This window comes from Bufo bufo, chromosome 4 (genome assembly GCF_905171765.1).
Source record: "Bufo bufo chromosome 4, aBufBuf1.1, whole genome shotgun sequence".
In the NCBI taxonomy this organism is placed as follows: domain Eukaryota; kingdom Metazoa; phylum Chordata; class Amphibia; order Anura; family Bufonidae; genus Bufo; species Bufo bufo.
This window is the reverse complement of record NC_053392.1, coordinates 572972872-572990114: the sequence shown is the minus strand read 5'-3', so window position 1 is coordinate 572990114 and position 17243 is coordinate 572972872. Positions and strand designations below refer to the sequence as shown.

General features: G+C 46.7%; 1 protein-coding gene across 1 annotated transcript in view; it reads right to left on the bottom strand.

Annotated features, from left to right (window-relative positions):
* The window catches only part of THADA (THADA armadillo repeat containing), a 591430-nt gene that overhangs the window by 515268 nt on the left and 58919 nt on the right, over positions 1–17243 (bottom strand). Inside the window, 2 exon segments of the mRNA XM_040430339.1 lie at positions 13909–14070; positions 15817–15953. Of these exon segments, the coding sequence (XP_040286273.1) occupies positions 13909–14070; positions 15817–15953 (299 nt within the window).

The following is a 17243-nucleotide window of genomic DNA, read 5'->3' as shown; positions in this document are numbered from 1 at the left end:
ATATCCATACTTGTCAGTAAGAGAACCCCAATACAATTGCACTCAGTATCGATAGACCCGCATGGTATATTTGTGATCCTATATGGTATGATACGGGTAGTCCTATGATAATAGTGGGGCTATATATACCTCCTCCTTTTTTTAGGTCCATACTGGATGAGATTATGAATGAGATCTCACAACTGCCCCAAGCCCCCTTTATTATACTAGGCGATTTTAACGCAGTTCTGGACAATCCACTGGACAGGCTCAAACCTCCAAGTAGACACAACCCATCACTATATAACTGGGCGACAGCACATCATTTAGAGGAGTTGTGGAGATGGAGGAACCCTAACGCCAGGTAGTTCTCGTGTTATTCGGCCTCTTGAAACACTATGTCACGTATAGACTTAGCATTTGGTAGTCCCGACTCTCTACACATGGTAAGAAAAGTTAGCTACTTGCCAAGAGGAATATCGGATCATGCCCCAATACAGGTGATGCTGTCCCAGCCTTTGGTGGGCCCAGCCAAGATATGGAGACTCAATGTTATGTGGTTAACAGTACTCCTGGTGGAAGTCACTTGTAGAAAGGAAATGGAGGAGTATTGGAAAGCTAATGAGGAGTCTTCAAATCCATTAACGGAATGGGAGGTGTGTAAGGCGGTGATGAGAGGTTTGAGTATTTCGGCTATTGCTACTCAGAGCTGAGATGCGAAGCACGAGAAGCCGGCTGGACTTTAGTCTAGCGGAAGCGGAGGAAGCATATATTAATGACCCTAGTGATGAGCTACAAGAGAAATGTCTCTCTCTCCAGAGAGATTACAAGGTACACCTCACTGAGTATACTAGGAAGGGGCTTCTTGCGCGGCAACAGACTGTTTTTTCAGACGGGGACAAAAGTGGGAGATCACTGGTGTATTTGGCCAGAGTCAAAACCCCTCAAACTGTGGGAACGGCAATTAAGTATGATTCCGAAGTGGTGGTGTCTAAATCGGAAGAAATATGTGCCCAATTTTCTTCATACTATAGTAAGCTGTATACTTCGAACTATCTTCCTGTGGTGGACGACTTGAAGGTTTACTTAGATCAGATTGAGTTCACGGGGCTGTCTAGGGGGGATAGAGAGCTTCTGGATGCTCCGATCTCTGCTACCGAGATCCGGATGGTCCTCACAGGACTCCTGGTAGGGATGGCTTCCCTGCTGAGTGGTGTAACTTATACGATGAGGAGCTTAGTGATCGTTTAAGTTCGATGTTTGAATATGCCCTAGAGGCATCCGAGTTGCCACCCTCCTTTTCTGAAACCACTATAGTGGTGATCCATAAAGTGGGGAAGCCTCCTGACCAGTGTAGCTCATATCAGCCTATCTCTCTTATAAATTTAGACGCTAAGATTTTGGCTAAGGTCTTGGCTACATGGCTAGCAGGGGTTATTTTATCCATAGTGGGGCCAGATCAATCTGGTTTTATGCCAGGGAAATCCACCGATATTAAACTTAGACACCTCAATACTAATTTGCAAATTAGACATGACAACATAGGCAGCAGAGCTATAGCCTCGCTAGATAATGAGAAGGCCTTTGATTCTGTGGAGCGGGTCTTCTTGTGGGAAGTTTTAAGCAAATTTGGGTTTCCAGGGAAGTTTCTGAAATGGTTACGTCTTTTGTATAGGCAACCTACAGCTCGAGTTAGAGTGAATGGATACTTATCTGAATCATTCTCTCTTCATAGGGGTACACGCCAGGGATGTCCCCTGTCCCCACTGCTTTTCACGCTCGTGATGGAGCACTTATCTAGCTTGTTAAATAAAAGCAATAGTATAGAGGAATGGAATATAGCAGGGATCACCAAGAAGTTGTCCTTGCGGATGACATCTGTGGGACACGGGAGGTCGCTGGAGGGGATTAATGAATATGGTGGGTTCTCTAGCCTAAAGGACAATTGGGCCAAATCTGCCCCTCTATTTGGTGGATAAGGACGATAAACGGGTTGTCTCACCTCAATCGAAACTTATGATTGTGGAACAGTTTAAATAATTAGGGGTAATAGTACATAAGGACATTCACCAATTTTTCCCCCTTAATATCTTACCAACAATGGAATATATTGCCCGGAAACTGAAGGCATGGGAGACCCTCCCTCTGTCCTTGGTGGGGCGTACAGTGGGGGAAATAATTATTTGACCCCTCACTGATTTTGTAAGTTTGTCCAATGACAAAGAAATGAAAAGTCTCAGAACAGTATCATTTCAATGGTAGGTTTATTGTAACAGTGGCAGATAGCACATCAAAAGGAAAATCGAAAAAATAACTTTAAATAAAAGATAGCAACTGATTTGCATTTCATTGAGTGAAATAAGTATTTGAACCCCTACCAACCATTAAGAGTTCTGGCTCCCACAGAGTGGTTAGACACTTCTACTCAATTAGTCACCCTCATTAAGGACACCTGTCTTAACTAGTCACCTGTATAAAAGACACCTGTCCACAGAATCAATCAATCAAGCAGACTCCAAACTCTCCAACATGGGAAAGACCAAAGAGCTGTCCAAGGATGTCAGAGACAAAATTGTAGACCTGCACAAGGCTGGAATGGGCTACAAAACCATTAGCAAGAAGCTGGGAGAGAAGGTGACAACTGTTGGTGCGATTGTTCGAAAATGGAAGGAGCACAAAATGAACATCAATCGACCTCGCTCTGGGGCTCCACGCAAGATCTCACCTCGTGGGGTGTCAATGGTTCTGAGAAAGGTGAAAAAGCATCCTAGAACGACACGGGAGGAGTTAGTTAATGACCTCAAATTAGCAGGGACCACAGTCACCAAGAAAACCATTGGAAACACATTACACCGCAATGGATTAAAATCCTGCAGGGCTCGCAAGGTCCCCCTGCTCAGGAAGGCACATGTGCAGGCCCGTCTGAAGTTTGCCAATGAACACCTGAATGATTCAGAGAGTGACTGGGAGAAGGTGCTGTGGTCTGATGAGACCAAAATAGAGCTCTTTGGCATTAACTCAACTCGCTGTGTTTGGAGGAAGAAAAATGCTGCCTATGACCCCCAAAACACCGTCCCCACCGTCAAGCATGGGGGTGGAAACATTTTGCTTTGGGGGTGTTTTTCTGCTAAGGGCACAGGACAACTTATTCGCATAAACGGGAAAATGGACGGAGCCATGTATCGTGAAATCCTGAGCGACAACCTCCTTCCCTCTGCCAGGAAACTGAAAATGGGTCGTGGATGGGTGTTCCAGCACGACAATGACCCAAAACATACAGCAAAGGCAACAAAGGAGTGGCTCAAGAAGAAGCACATTAAGGTCATGGAGTGGCCTAGTCAGTCTCCGGACCTTAATCCAATCGAAAACCTATGGAGGGAGCTCAAGCTCAGAGTTGCACAGAGACAGCCTCGAAACCTTAGGGATTTAGAGATGATCTGCAAAGAGGAGTGGACCAACATTCCTCCTAAAATGTGCGCAAACTTGGTCATCAATTACAAGAAACGTTTGACCTCTGTGCTTGCAAACAAGGGTTTTTCCACCAAGTATTAAGTCTTTTTTTGTTAGAGGGTTCAAATACTTATTTCACTCAATGAAATGCAAATCAGTTGCTATCTTTTATTTAAAGTTATTTTTTCGATTTTCCTTTTGATGTGCTATCTGCCACTGTTACAATAAACCTACCATTGAAATGATACTGTTCTGAGACTTTTCATTTCTTTGTCATTGGACAAACTTACAAAATCAGTGAGGGGTCAAATAATTATTTCCCCCACTGTATAAATATCTTCAAAATGATAATCCTATCTTAGGCTACTTTCACACTAGCGTTTTGGCTTTCCGTTTGTGAGATCCGTTCAGGGCTCTCACAAGCGGTCCAAAACAGATCGCTTAATGCATTCTGAATGGAAAAGGATCAGTTCAGTCTCCATTCCGCCTGCAGAGTTTTGCTGTCTGCTTGACAAAACTGAGCCAAACGGATCCGTCCTGACACACAATGTAAGTCAATGGGGACGAATCCGTTTTCACTGACACAATCTGGCACAATAGAAAATGGATCCGTCCTCTATTGACTTTCAATGGTGTTCAAGACGGATCCGTCTTGGCTATGTTACAGATAATACAAACGGATCAGTTCTGAACGGATGCAGATGGTTGTATTATCTGAACGGATGCGTTTGTGCAGATCCATGACGGATCTGCACCAAATGCGAGTGGGAAAGCAGTTTAAGCTGCTTTATCTGTATAGGGTGACACCAACAACCCCTCAGAAATCTCATTTTGTGGCGGTTGACAGGATGCTAACCCCCTTTCTCTGGGCCAATATGACACCACGACTCTCAAAGCGCCTTGCGTTAAGGGGGGCGGGGGGGGTTTAGCATTGCCGGACATGTATAAATACTACTGTGCAGCCTAATTAACATATGCAACGTGGTGGGTGAGAGCAGACGCCAACAATCCGGCAACAGTATTAGAAGCAGCACTCCTGGGGTCTTATGAGGCCTTAACAAGTTTCCCATACAGAGCGGGCAATTATTCAGTTAGGTGTCTTACTTCTAATATGAAAGCGGTCATTAAAGTGTGGAATCAACATGCCTGGGTGTGGGGGGGGGGGGGGACAGGGGAGGGGGTGAGGTTTGGTCTCCTGTACCGCCATTGTGGAGGAATTCAAGATTACAAGAGTTGCAAAAAAAAATGCAGGGTTTTGAGTTCTGGCCGCAGCATGGTATCAAATATTTGACCCAGATGTATTTAGGGGGACTGTTTAAAACTATGTGGATTTGAAAAATGAATCCCACCTGCCCCGGACCGGTCTTTATAGATATTTCCAACTAAGGCATGCCTGTGCTGAACAATTTGGGAGAGGCAAAATAAAGATAGAGTACGGAGAGGTTGAAGAAATTGCTAGACAAACAATAATACGTAAGCCAGTATCTTCCATTTATTTGGTGTTGTTGAACCGACAGACATCCCCGTTGTCCAGCGCCCTAGTGAAGTGGAAAGCAGACGTTCCAGGTCGAGAGGACAGACATGGGAAGGGATTGATGCATAACTGGAGAAACACTGTCATATGTGCTAGGGATCAGCTGATACAGGGTTAAATGGATACACCGGGCTTATTTAACGCCGAATGCGCAGGCTTTCTAGCTCGCAATGTACTAGGTGCAATGGAGAGAGGGGCACTCTTTCATATGGTTATGGGACTGACCGGTAGTAGCGGGGGGTATTGGTTCTTAAATCTGACGTTAGGATTACCGGCGATATGCTCCCCAGAAAATAGCTTGTTAGGACTGGTTAATGACCTGCTGCAAGCCAGAGATTCCGGGATATTAGACCGTCTTTTGAGGTTTTATGCTAGGAAGGTTATCCTGCTGAACTGGAAGCCTACTGTCCAACACTGGGTGCAGCTTATTGAAGCCGCCTTGCCAATGTACAAACTGACTTACATTACTAGGGGGAATCCAGAGAGATCTGAGAAAATTTGGGGCCCATGGTTGGCCGCTGGGGTAGCGGTGCTCTAAAACAGGATGGGGGCCTGCAGTGCTTCGGTGGTGTGTATGTGTGAGTGACTGGTAATTACAGTCATCTTGAGGTTATCGGGATGTAACGGCGAATCTATGGGCTAAGCAGAGAAATACTGGTGATATTTTATGAAGTCCTCTCTATTGTACCAAGTAAGCTGTTGTATTGTCTTTATGGAACGTGTGACATGTGGGCTGCGAGCTATGTTATATGTATGACAAAGAAAGACTATTAAAAAAAAAGTAACAGTAAGCTCCCCCTAGTGGTGACAGAAGACAGCAAGAATGTGATCATTTCACTGTATGTCTGGACAATTAGGCAACACAGATCAGACCTTAAAGCAATCCTACACTTTGAAAAAAAAAATTGGATATGTCAGAGACATATTAAAAGGTATGGCTATGTGGGGGTCTGACTGGTGAGAACCCCACTGATCAGTAGAACGAGGGGAGAAGCGCTCACATATACTGTAACTCGAGACAGCCCCACAGACTTCTATTGAGCCAATCTTGCTTCTTCCACTGCAGTGAGGAGAGAGGGCACGCAATATCCGAGCGCTCCTCTCACCTCAGTCTAGGGATCGGTGGGGGTCTCAGCACTCACAGCACCACCAATCAGAACTTCTGATATGTCTCTAAGGTTTCTTTCACACTGGCGTTAGCCTTGTTCCCCTGCCAGAACAGCCTGCCGGATCCGTACTAACGCTTGCACACGTGTGCGGCCTCATTCACCATAATGGGGACGGGCCAGAGATGCACGGCAAACATGCTGAGAGGTGGCACACGAGAGGCACCCGGACGAGCCTAACGCCAGTGTGAAAGAAGCCCAAGACGTTTCAAAAGTTTGCTGAAAACTCCATGACCCTTTAAACGTTACACGTGAACTTCAAAGAAAAGCACCAGCTTTGCGAGGGTCAGCAGAGACGAGTTTGCCATTCAGTAGATGTGCACTGCTGTGATAAGCGTGCTGCGTGCTTGCAGTTTTATAGAGAAGGTAGACTATGTTATCTTACACATCCATATAGAAAAGGACTATGGAGAGAGGAGAAACGTCTATTGTTTTAGAGGTTACGCTCTGCCGCCTGGTACTCAGAAAGCCGCACTGTATAAGTACAGCTCGTCCTGGTGAATCTTTGACAAGTCAAACGTATAAACAGAGGCAAAAACGTCCTTCACAAAGAAACGAGACGAGCGCTCACGTCGGTTACAAGAAATTATTCATTACTAACCTAAAGATCCCGGTTTACATTGAAAAAAAAAAATCGAGCTTCTTTCCCCATTATGCAGAAATTAAACCGCAATCTACACATCTGCCACCTGACCTTGAGCACAATACAGGCTGGTGATGAGCCTATGTAGGAGCAGAGAAACTAAGCTGCTGCTGCAGTGCCACAGCGCCACCCAGTGGCCAAGTAAAGAATGGGAAAACAACTTTTGGTGAGAATACGCACTTTGAAGGAGTATTAAAGGGGTATTCTCATCTTTACAATCAGTGTTAATTTAAATCCTTTCCCCCCACTGAAGACTTCTTGCCATACATTTCATAAAAAATATCCTACCATTATAATGAAAATACTTCTTTCTCTTTGTTGTGTTTATTTGCGCTTCCCATGGATACAGCCACATCTCGCCTGCCGCATCCATGGGCCGTGCCTGCGCACTGCAGCCGGCCTGTGTTATAACTTGTGAACGTGCACATCGGCTGCTCTTTCGGGCGGCCGCGCATGCGCAGAATCTATCTATCGCGTCTGAGATAGAGCCGCGCATGCGCGGCCGCCCGAACAGTTCGTGGGAGGAAGAGAAGAGTCCGGACATCGTTGGAGAGCCAGCGGAGGACCGGGACTTCAGAAGGGGTGAGTATTTTTTTTTTACATGCACCACCAATTCCATCAACGATTGGGGGCAGATGGAGGCACTTGGGGGGGGGGGGGGGCAGATGGAGGCACTTGGGGGGGAGGGCAGATGGAGGCACTTGGGGGGGGGGCAGATGGAGGCACTTGGGGGGGAGGGCAGATGGAGGCACTTGGGGGGAGGGCAGATGGAGGCACTTGGGGGGAGGGCAGATGGAGGCACTTGGGGGGAGGGCAGATGGAGGCACTTGGGGGGAGGGCAGATGGAGGCACTTGGGGGGAGGGCAGATGGAGGCACTTGGGGGGAGGGCAGATGGAGGCACTTGGGGGGAGGGCAGATGGAGGCACTTGGGGGGAGGGCAGATGGAGGCACTTGGGGGGAGGGCAGATGGAGGCACTTGGGGGGAGGGCAGATGGAGGCACTTGGGGGGAGGGCAGATGGAGGCACTTGGGGGGAGGGCAGATGGAGGCACTTGGGGGGAGGGCAGATGGAGGCACTTGGGGGAGGGCAGATGGAGGCACTTGGGGGGAGGGCAGATGGAGGCACTTGGGGGGAGGGCAGATGGAGGCACTTGGGGGAGGGCAGATGGAGGCACTTGGGGGAGGGCAGATGGAGGCACTTGGGGGGGGGCAGATGGAGGCACTTGGGAGGGGCAGATGGAGGCACTTGGGAGGGGCAGATGGAGGCACTTGGGGGGGGCAGATGGAGGCACTTGGGGGGGGCAGATGGAGGCACTTGGGGGGGCAGATGGAGGCACTTGGGGGGGGCAGATGGAGGCACTTGGGGGGGGCAGATGGAGGCACTTGGGGGGGGCAGATGGAGGCACTTGGGGGGGGCAGATGGAGGCACTTGGGGGGGGGAGATGGAGGCACTTGGGGGGGGGCAGATGGATGTAGCAGGGCTCAATATGCTGCTGTTCAGCCATAGTTCTAGTGGGGAGGGGAATAGACAAATGTAGCAGAGCTGTATATGTGTCGGGTCAGCATCAATGCTGGTGGAAGAGAGAAACTGATGTAGCAGAGCTGTATATGTGGCGGGTCACCAACAAAGCTGGTGGAAGAGAGAAACTGATGTAGCAGAGCTGTATATGTTTCGGGTCAGAATCAATGCTGGTGGAAGAGAGAAACTGATGTAGCAGAGCTGTATATGTTGCGGGTCAGCATCAATGCTGGTGGAAGAGAGAAACTGATGTAGCAGAGATGTATATGTGGTGGGTCAGCATCAATGCTGGTGGAAGAGAAACAGATGTAGTAGAGCTGAATATGCGGCTGTTCAGACACAGTGCTAGTGGGGGAGTAGAATAAAGATGTAGCAGGACTGTATAGGAAGCCATTCAGCCAAAGTGATATTAAGGGACTGGAGAAGACACATGTATCCGAGCTGTATATGCATCTATAAAGATACATAGTGTAAGGTTTATACACAACTAGAGTACAGCAGTAATGGAAACAAATCTGCATCGGTGCTGGTGGGTGGGGGTTGGTCAAGCTTTTGAGCTAATGTATAATATGGAATTATAGTTTTTGATGCACAGAATGGGTTTGTAAAAGATCAGACTGAGATTTTGTGTGTAAAACTGCAGAACAGCCACGTGTTGGGGCCCATTCACACGTCAGTGTGTGTGGATCCGCAAAACACGGACATCGGCGATGTGCGTTCCGCATTTTGCGGACCGCACATCGCCGGCACTTAATAGAAAATGCCTATTCTTGTCCGCAATTGCAGACAAGAATAGGACATGTTCTATATTTTTCGGGATCGGAATTGTGGACCCGGAAGTGCGGATCCGCAATTCCGGATCCGGGCAGCACATCATGCGGCCCCATAGAAATGAATGGGTCCGCAATTCCGTTCCGCAAAATGCGGAACGAAATTGCGGACGTGTGAATGGACCCTTACTGTACACTGAGCTCACTTCACATGGCTCTCTGATGATTCCCCAGCAGGGGGAGGGGCCTCAGACGCTGCCAGACTGATGAGTCATACTCTTCACATGAACTAGCACGCAAGGGCTGAGTTCTCAGTGTGATGTCATAAGGAGGCGTGGCCGGCCTTCACTCAAACTGCCTAAGCCCGCCCAGCCTTAGCAGCAGAAAACCAGGAAGTGAACAGCTAGCTGGCAGCAATTAAAGGGGTTGTCCAGGTTCAGAGATGAACCCGGACATACCCTTATTTTCACCCAGACAGCCCCCCTGAGGCTAGCATCGGAGCATCTCATGCTCCGATGCACTCCCGTGCCCTGCGATAAATCGCGCAGGGCACAGGCTTTTTTGTTTTCAATAACACACTGCCAGGCAGTAACTTCCGCCGGGCAGTGTGTTCGGTGACGTCACCAGCTCTGAGGGGCGGGCTTTACCTCTGCCCTAGCCGTTTTACTGGCTAGGGCAGAGCTAAATCCCGCCCATCAGTGCCGGTGACGTCACCGGGGTTCCTGGCAGCCCCATGGAGAGCCCTGGTACGTCACCGGATCTCCAAAAAACGCCTTTGCCCTGTGCAATTTAGCGCAGGGCAAAGGAGAGCATCGGAGCATGAACTGCTCTGATGATCATGTCAGGGGGGCTGCCGGGGTGAAAATGGGGGGATGTCCGGGTTCAGCTCTGAACCCGGACAACCCCTTTAAGGATGAAGTAGCAAGACTGCATTCACAGGTCTTGTGTGGATTATATAGATCCATCTCTGTGATAACACCACACTACCCGAGCACAGGACGGGTGGCGCTCTCGTGCCGCACATAAGCACATGACTGCAGGCTTTGAATTTACAACTTGAATGTTCGCGTTGAAAAGACATAGGCAATAAAACGTTTCTACACATTTCTGGACATCAAAAGGATAATTCTCTTTTAAAGGGGTATTCCGGTTGTTAAAAGTTATTAGATCGGTGGGAGTCCTACCACCAAGACCCCCAGAGATCACGGGACCCCGCTGACCCTGTTCTTGTGATTATTGGGGGTCCCAGCAGTAGAACCCCCACCGATCTAATAGGTAACCCCTATCCTGTGGATAGGAGATAACGTTCAACAGCCGGAATACCCCTTTAAGGATGTGGTGAGTAAATCAGGAAATGGAAGATGCACTTTTCTATATTAGAGGAGTTATCACTATCACTGATCGTGGGGGTTCAACCGCTGGGACCGCCAATAATCATGAGAACTGATGTCCCGTCATCTCCACCGCTTGAATGGAGCAGTGGTCGAGCATGTGCACTATCAGTCCACTGTCTCTTCATAAAGAGGCCTGCCCTCTCAGTATATGGAAGTCTCTCCTCCAGTATACAGTAAGTGTGTCTCTCAGTGTACTGTATGCGTGTCTCTTTCAAAATATGTATCTTTAAAAGTATGTCTCTTTCTTTGTCTGTCTATCACTTTCTCAGTACAGCGGTCTCTGCAGGTCTCTCTGTATATCACTCCCTCTCAGGATATGTCTCTCTCTCTCTCTCTCTGTAGATCACTCCCAGCATAGTTCTCTCATTCTCCCTGTATATAGATCTCTCCTAGCATACACTGCGTGCAGAATTATTAGGCAAATGAGTATTTTGACCACATAATCCTCTTTATGCATGTTGTCTTACTCCAAGCTGTATAGGCTCGAAAGCCTACTACCAATTAAGCATATTAGGTGATGTGCATTTCTGTAATGAGAAGGGGTGTGGTCTAATGACATCAACACCCTATATCAGGTGTGCATAATTATTAGGCAACTTCCTTTCCTTTGGCAAAATGGGTCAAAAGAAGGACTTGACAGGCTCAGAAAAGTCAAAAATAGTGAGATATCTTGCAGAGGGATGCAGCACTCTTAAAATTGCAAAGCTTCTGAAGCGTGATCATCGAACAATCAAGCGTTTCATTCAAAATAGTCAACAGGGTCGCAAGAAGCGTGTGGAAAAACCAAGGCGCAAAATAACTGCCCATGAACTGAGAAAAGTCAAGCGTGCAGCTGCCAAGATGCCACTTGCCACCAGTTTGGCCATATTTCAGAGCTGCAACATCACTGGAGTGCCCAAAAGCACAAGGTGTGCAATACTCAGAGACATGGCCAAGGTAAGAAAGGCTGAAAGACGACCACCACTGAACAAGACACACAAGCTGAAACGTCAAGACTGGGCCAAGAAATATCTCAAGACTGAGTTTTCTAAGGTTTTATGGACTGATGAAATGAGAGTGAGTCTTGATGGGCCAGATGGATGGGCCCGTGGCTGGATTGGTAAAGGGCAGAGAGCTCCAGTCCGACTCAGACGCCAGCAAGGTGGAGGTGGAGTACTGGTTTGGGCTGGTATCATCAAAGATGAGCTTGTGGGGCCTTTTCGGGTTGAGGATGGAGTCAAGCTCAACTCCCAGTCCTACTGCCAGTTTCTGGAAGACACCTTCTTCAAGCAGTGGTACAGGAAGAAGTCTGCATCCTTCAAGAAAAACATGATTTTCATGCAGGACAATGCTCCATCACAGGCGTCCAAGTACTCCACAGCGTGGCTGGCAAGAAAGGGTATAAAAGAAGAAAATCTAATGACATGGCCTCCTTGTTCACCTGATCTGAACCCCATTGAGAACCTGTGGTCCATCATCAAATGTGAGATTTACAAGGAGGGAAAACAGTACACCTCTCTGAACAGTGTCTGGGAGGCTGTGGTTGCTGCTGCACGCAATGTTGATGGTGAACAGATCAAAACACTGACAGAATCCATGGATGGCAGGCTTTTGAGTGTCCTTGCAAAGAAAGGTGGCTATATTGGTCACTGATTTGTTTTTGTTTTGTTTTTGAATGTCAGAAATGTATATTTGTGAATGTTGAGATGTTATATTGGTTTCACTGGTAAAAATAAATAATTGAAATAGGTATATATTTGTTTTTTGTTAAGTTGCCTAATAATTATGCACAGTAATAGTCACCTGCACACACAGATATCCCCCTAAAATAGCTAAAACTAAAAACAAACTAAAAACTACTTCCAAAAATATTCAGCTTTGATATTAATGAGTTTTTTGGGTTCATTGAGAACATGGTTGTTGTTCAATAATAAAATTAATCCTCAAAAATACAACTTGCCTAATAATTCTGCACTCCCTGTAGATGTCTCTCTGTGTATGGCGCTCTCTCTCATTATAGATGTTCCTGTGTAAATTGATCTCTCTGTATAGTGCTCTCTCAGTACAGTAGTCTCTCTGGATACTGCTCATTATAGATGCCTCTCTGTATAGTGCTCTTAGCATGTCTCTTTTTGTATAGTGCTCTCTCAGTACAGTTGTCTCTGTATATTTCTCTCTCATTATAGGAGTCTCTCTGTATAGTGCTCTCTCTCATTACAGTTCTCTCTCTGTATATTGCCCTCTCATTATAGGAGTCTCTCTGTATAATACTCTCCCAGTACAGTTGTCTCTCTCAGTATAGGAGTCTCTCTGTATATTGCTCTATCAGTACAGTTCTCTCTCTGTATATTGCTCTCTCATTATAGGATTCTCTCTGTATATTGCTCTCTCTCATTACAGTTCTCGCTGTATATCGCTCTCTCTCTCTCTGTATATCGCTCTCTCTCTCTGTATATCGCTCTCTCTCTCTGTATATCGCTCTCTCTCTCTGTATATCGCTCTCTCTCTCTCTGTATATCGCTCTCTCTCTCTGTATATCGCTCTCTCTCTCTGTATATCGCTCTCTCTCTCTCTGTATATCGCTCTCTCTCTCTCTGTATATCGCTCTCTCTCTCTATCTCGCTCTCTCTGTATATCGCTCTCTCTCTCTGTATATCTCTCTCTCTGTATATCTCTCTCTCTGTATATCGCTCTCTCTGTATATCGCTCTCTCTGTATATCGCTCTCTCTGTATATCGCTCTCTCTGTATATCGCTCTCTCTGTATATCGCTCTCTCTGTATATCGCTCTCTCTGTATATCGCTCTCTCTGTATATCGCTCTCTCTGTATATCGCTCTCTCTGTATATCGCTCTCTCTGTATATCGCTCTCTCTGTATATCGCTCTCTATATACATAGCCATTTAATATAAAATACAGCAGTGGACGACGCAGTAAATATAATTTCATGGATTATTTTAACTCCTTTGAATCCTTCCCCTTCAATTATCTCCCATCCTCCTCTGGGCGCAGGTGCATCAAGTCAATCCTCATTATTCCCACCGTGCTATCGATCGGCGCCGCTTATATCTTCATACAGCCTTACACAGTGGCGCGGTACAATATGTAAGCGAAAACCCATGCTGCTAAATCTCCAGCGGCAAGAAGTGGAATTCCTTCACTTGTCGGCTCTCCTTAAGGCTGAAGACGCTGATCAAAGCCAAGTGAGACCAGAAGGAAAATGCTAATTGACAAGGGCAGAAAGGAGGGATAACCGCGGCTTGTTTACCGCTGGTGCGGAGAGAAAATCTGTCCCACGTGACCCAGGGACCAGCGTCCTAAAACCTGCGCCACCCGTTCCCCCAGAATATGGGCCAGCGACAAACAAACTGTATGGAATATAATTAGTGCCGCAGCGCATCAATGGACTTTGTCACAAGCTCATCAACCTAGATGACTAATAAGGGTTTTAATTGCTTTAATTACATGTCATTACCTTTCAATTCTGCACCGAGGGCATCGGACGGTACACGCTCTTCTGGAAGGGCCTGGGAATGTAGGTCACAGTCTTGCTGTAATATTCTTGGCTCCCTGAAGTAGTCATTCGTGTCCCGGGGTTTGATCTCACTCATTATCATGTGCAACTGTGCTGCGGCCTCTGGGAGAGACAATGACAGTAGTCAGAGAGGGACCGGGAGCCGAAAACGGGCCAAAAAGCGCAGCGGTCACATCTAAGAGGCTTGCAACGAGACAGACGCAGCTCAAGATGGCTACAAATATAATAGAAACTTATTGCAAATCTGACACATATTTACTACAGAGACCTGATGCGGATGGATGTGCCCTGGATGCACAGGGGCTCATCTGCATGTGGCTGATCCCCCCCCCCGCAAGGATAAATAGAAAGTTACTTAGGCTTCATGTTCGTATTGCTGCAAAAATCTGCAGAATACAGATATTTTCAGTTTGCATTCTGCATTTTTCTGCTGATCTTGTCCGCAGTTCGGACCACTGGCTGCTGTTTTAGTCCCACCTTAGATATTCATGGCGTCTCCACAAATAACATGGAAATAAACCTAACTGAGGAAGTCCCTGTCCCTGGATGTTACGACTGCTACGAAATCTTGAGGGGTCACCAGAATTTACCCAATAAAAGCTCAAGGACTCTGGGATAAGAAGTGATTAGTCTACACCAGGGATGCCCAACCTGCGGCCCTCCAGCTGTTGCAAAACTACAACTCCCAACATGCTCTGCTAGCTGTCCGGGCATGCTGGGAGTTGTAGTGTTGAAACAGCTGGAGGGCCGCAGGTTGGGCATTCCTGGTCTACACTAAATACATGGCCTCATCGAACTGAAATAATCAGGTATTAGGCTCGATTCACATACAGCATTTCGCAGTGTTTCCCACGCCGCTTTTGTTGGCGTTTTATTCTTTACACACAAAAAAAAACGGAGACGGATATTACTTTAAACTCTATGGCCAATTATTGAAAAGCCTACAGCCTCCGAATTTTTGCCAAAAATCTGGCGTATAGGCATTGGACCACACTTCGGGCTCATGCACTTGACCGTTGGATGTTTTCCGGTCTGTAAATTGCGGATCCGCAAAACACAGATACCGGCTGTGTGCACTGTGTATTTTGCGGAACGGAACAACTGGTATCTAATAGAACAGTCCCATCCTTGTCCGTATGGATCTAGAGGGTGCCTTAACTAGAAAGGCGTCTTAAAATACGACACCGAGCCAGAAACGCGCCAACATTATGGCACAAAGTGAGCCAACGTGGACAAACTTGTCCAGCCATGGACCAAATTCATCGTACGGAAGGAGCCACTGTAATAAACCTGGCGCAACTTTAGACTGCCTGTTCTAAGTTTACCCCATCTAAATATTACAGTGCAACTAGTAAAAGTTGCTCCAGTGTGTGCGAAGAACGCCTTAAAGGGGTTGTCTCAGTGCTTAATACTGATGACCTATCCTCTGGAAATTTCAGTCTAGTCAGCTGTCCGACAGAGCACCGCGGCCTCCTCCTAGGCCTCTTCAACAGTCACATGTTCTGGTTGCAGCTCAGTCCTATTCAAGTGAATGGACCTAAGCTGCAATTCCAAGCACAGACACTATACAATGGACGACGCTGTTCTTGGTGAGCTCAGATGAAACCATGGCGCCCTTCAAACAACTGATGATCGGTGTCAAACCCCCCACGATCAGGTATTGATACCCTATCCTGAGCATAGGTCATCAATATTAAACACTTTTTTCTGATCGATCAGTTAATTTAGGGGACATTTCATATAGTGAAAAAAAAAAAAAAAAAAAAAAAAAAACTGTAATTCAGAAATGCTGCAACATCCAAGTAACATGGCCGGTAATGACATGTAATAGTAATGAAAGTCAGTTACCCGATTCTGTGTCCATTGGCATGAGACCTTCCGGTGACGAACTATGGACCACTGGCGAGACGACAGCAGAAAGCCGGTAAGACGCTGAGATCAGCCGTGATACAAGTCGTCTCCACTGCTCCACATCGGACAGGTCCCTGTGTACAAGGAGGATTTATTAATACACTGATGTCTCCAGATTAGTGACACCATTAGTGGCTCAGGAGCTACACGCAGGGAAAGTGTCCATCTTGCAATCGATACACATCTATAGACCCAAAAGTATTGTTGGGAACGTGTTAGGGCCTGTTTGACACTCGCTTTGTGGCATTCCGGTTTTGAGATCAAGCAAAGGATCTCAAAACGGGGCCAATACGGCTCCGTTTTGTCCACATTCATTGTCAATGGGGACAAAACTGATCAGGATGCATTCAGTTCCGTTTTGTTGCGTTTTTTTTGATTGGCCCCAAAACTGCTGCAAGCTGCGGATGAGTGTCCGGGCTGCAAAACGGAACAAATCGGATCCGGAAGCAAAATCAATGTAAGTCACAGACACTCGATTTAAAAAAAAAAAAAACGGATCCGTCAACCAATAAACTTAACAATGGTTTTAGTGCCTGATCCGGTTTGTTCCGTTTCAATGTAACACAACCGCATAACGGAACAGATCCATCCGGATGTGTTAACATCAAACTGAACTATTTTGTTCTGGTTTTAGGATCCTCTTCTGGGTCTCAAAACCGGAAACCAAAACGCAAATGTGAAACAAGCCTTAGGCTACTTTCACACTAGTGTTTTTGGCGGTCCGGTCATAAATCAGCAAAAACGCTTCCGTTACAATAATACAACCGCATGCATCCGTCATGAACACCATTGAAAGTCAATGGAGGATGGATCCGTTTTCTATTGTGCCAGATAGTGTCAGAGAAAACGGATCTGTCCCCATTGACTTACATTGTGTGTCGGGACGGATCCATTTGGCTCAGTTTCATCAGACGGACACCAAAACACTGCAAGCAGCTTTTTGGTGTCCGCCTCCAAAGTGGAATGGAGACGGAACGGAGGCAAACAGATGCATTCTGAGCGGATCCTTTTCCATTCAGAGTGCATTCGGGCAAAACTGATCCGTTTAGGACCGATTGTGAGAGCCCTGAACGGATCTCAAACGGAAAGCCAAAACGTCAGTATGAAAGTAGCCTAAGGCAGTGTTCACGCTGTGTGACCTACTTTATAGCAGTCAGAGCTCAGGCTTTTCTTGTACAGATTTCAAGATATCCCTAGACAGACATAGATTTAAAAAGGACCCAATCAGCAGGGTCAACCCTATTAAACCAGTGTACTGCAGGCTAGGGTCGATCCTACTGATTAAAATAACACCTCTATCGTATAAATCTGAATTGCCATTACAGAGATATCTTAATTTTAAGTGATATGCTAATTAGGGCTTC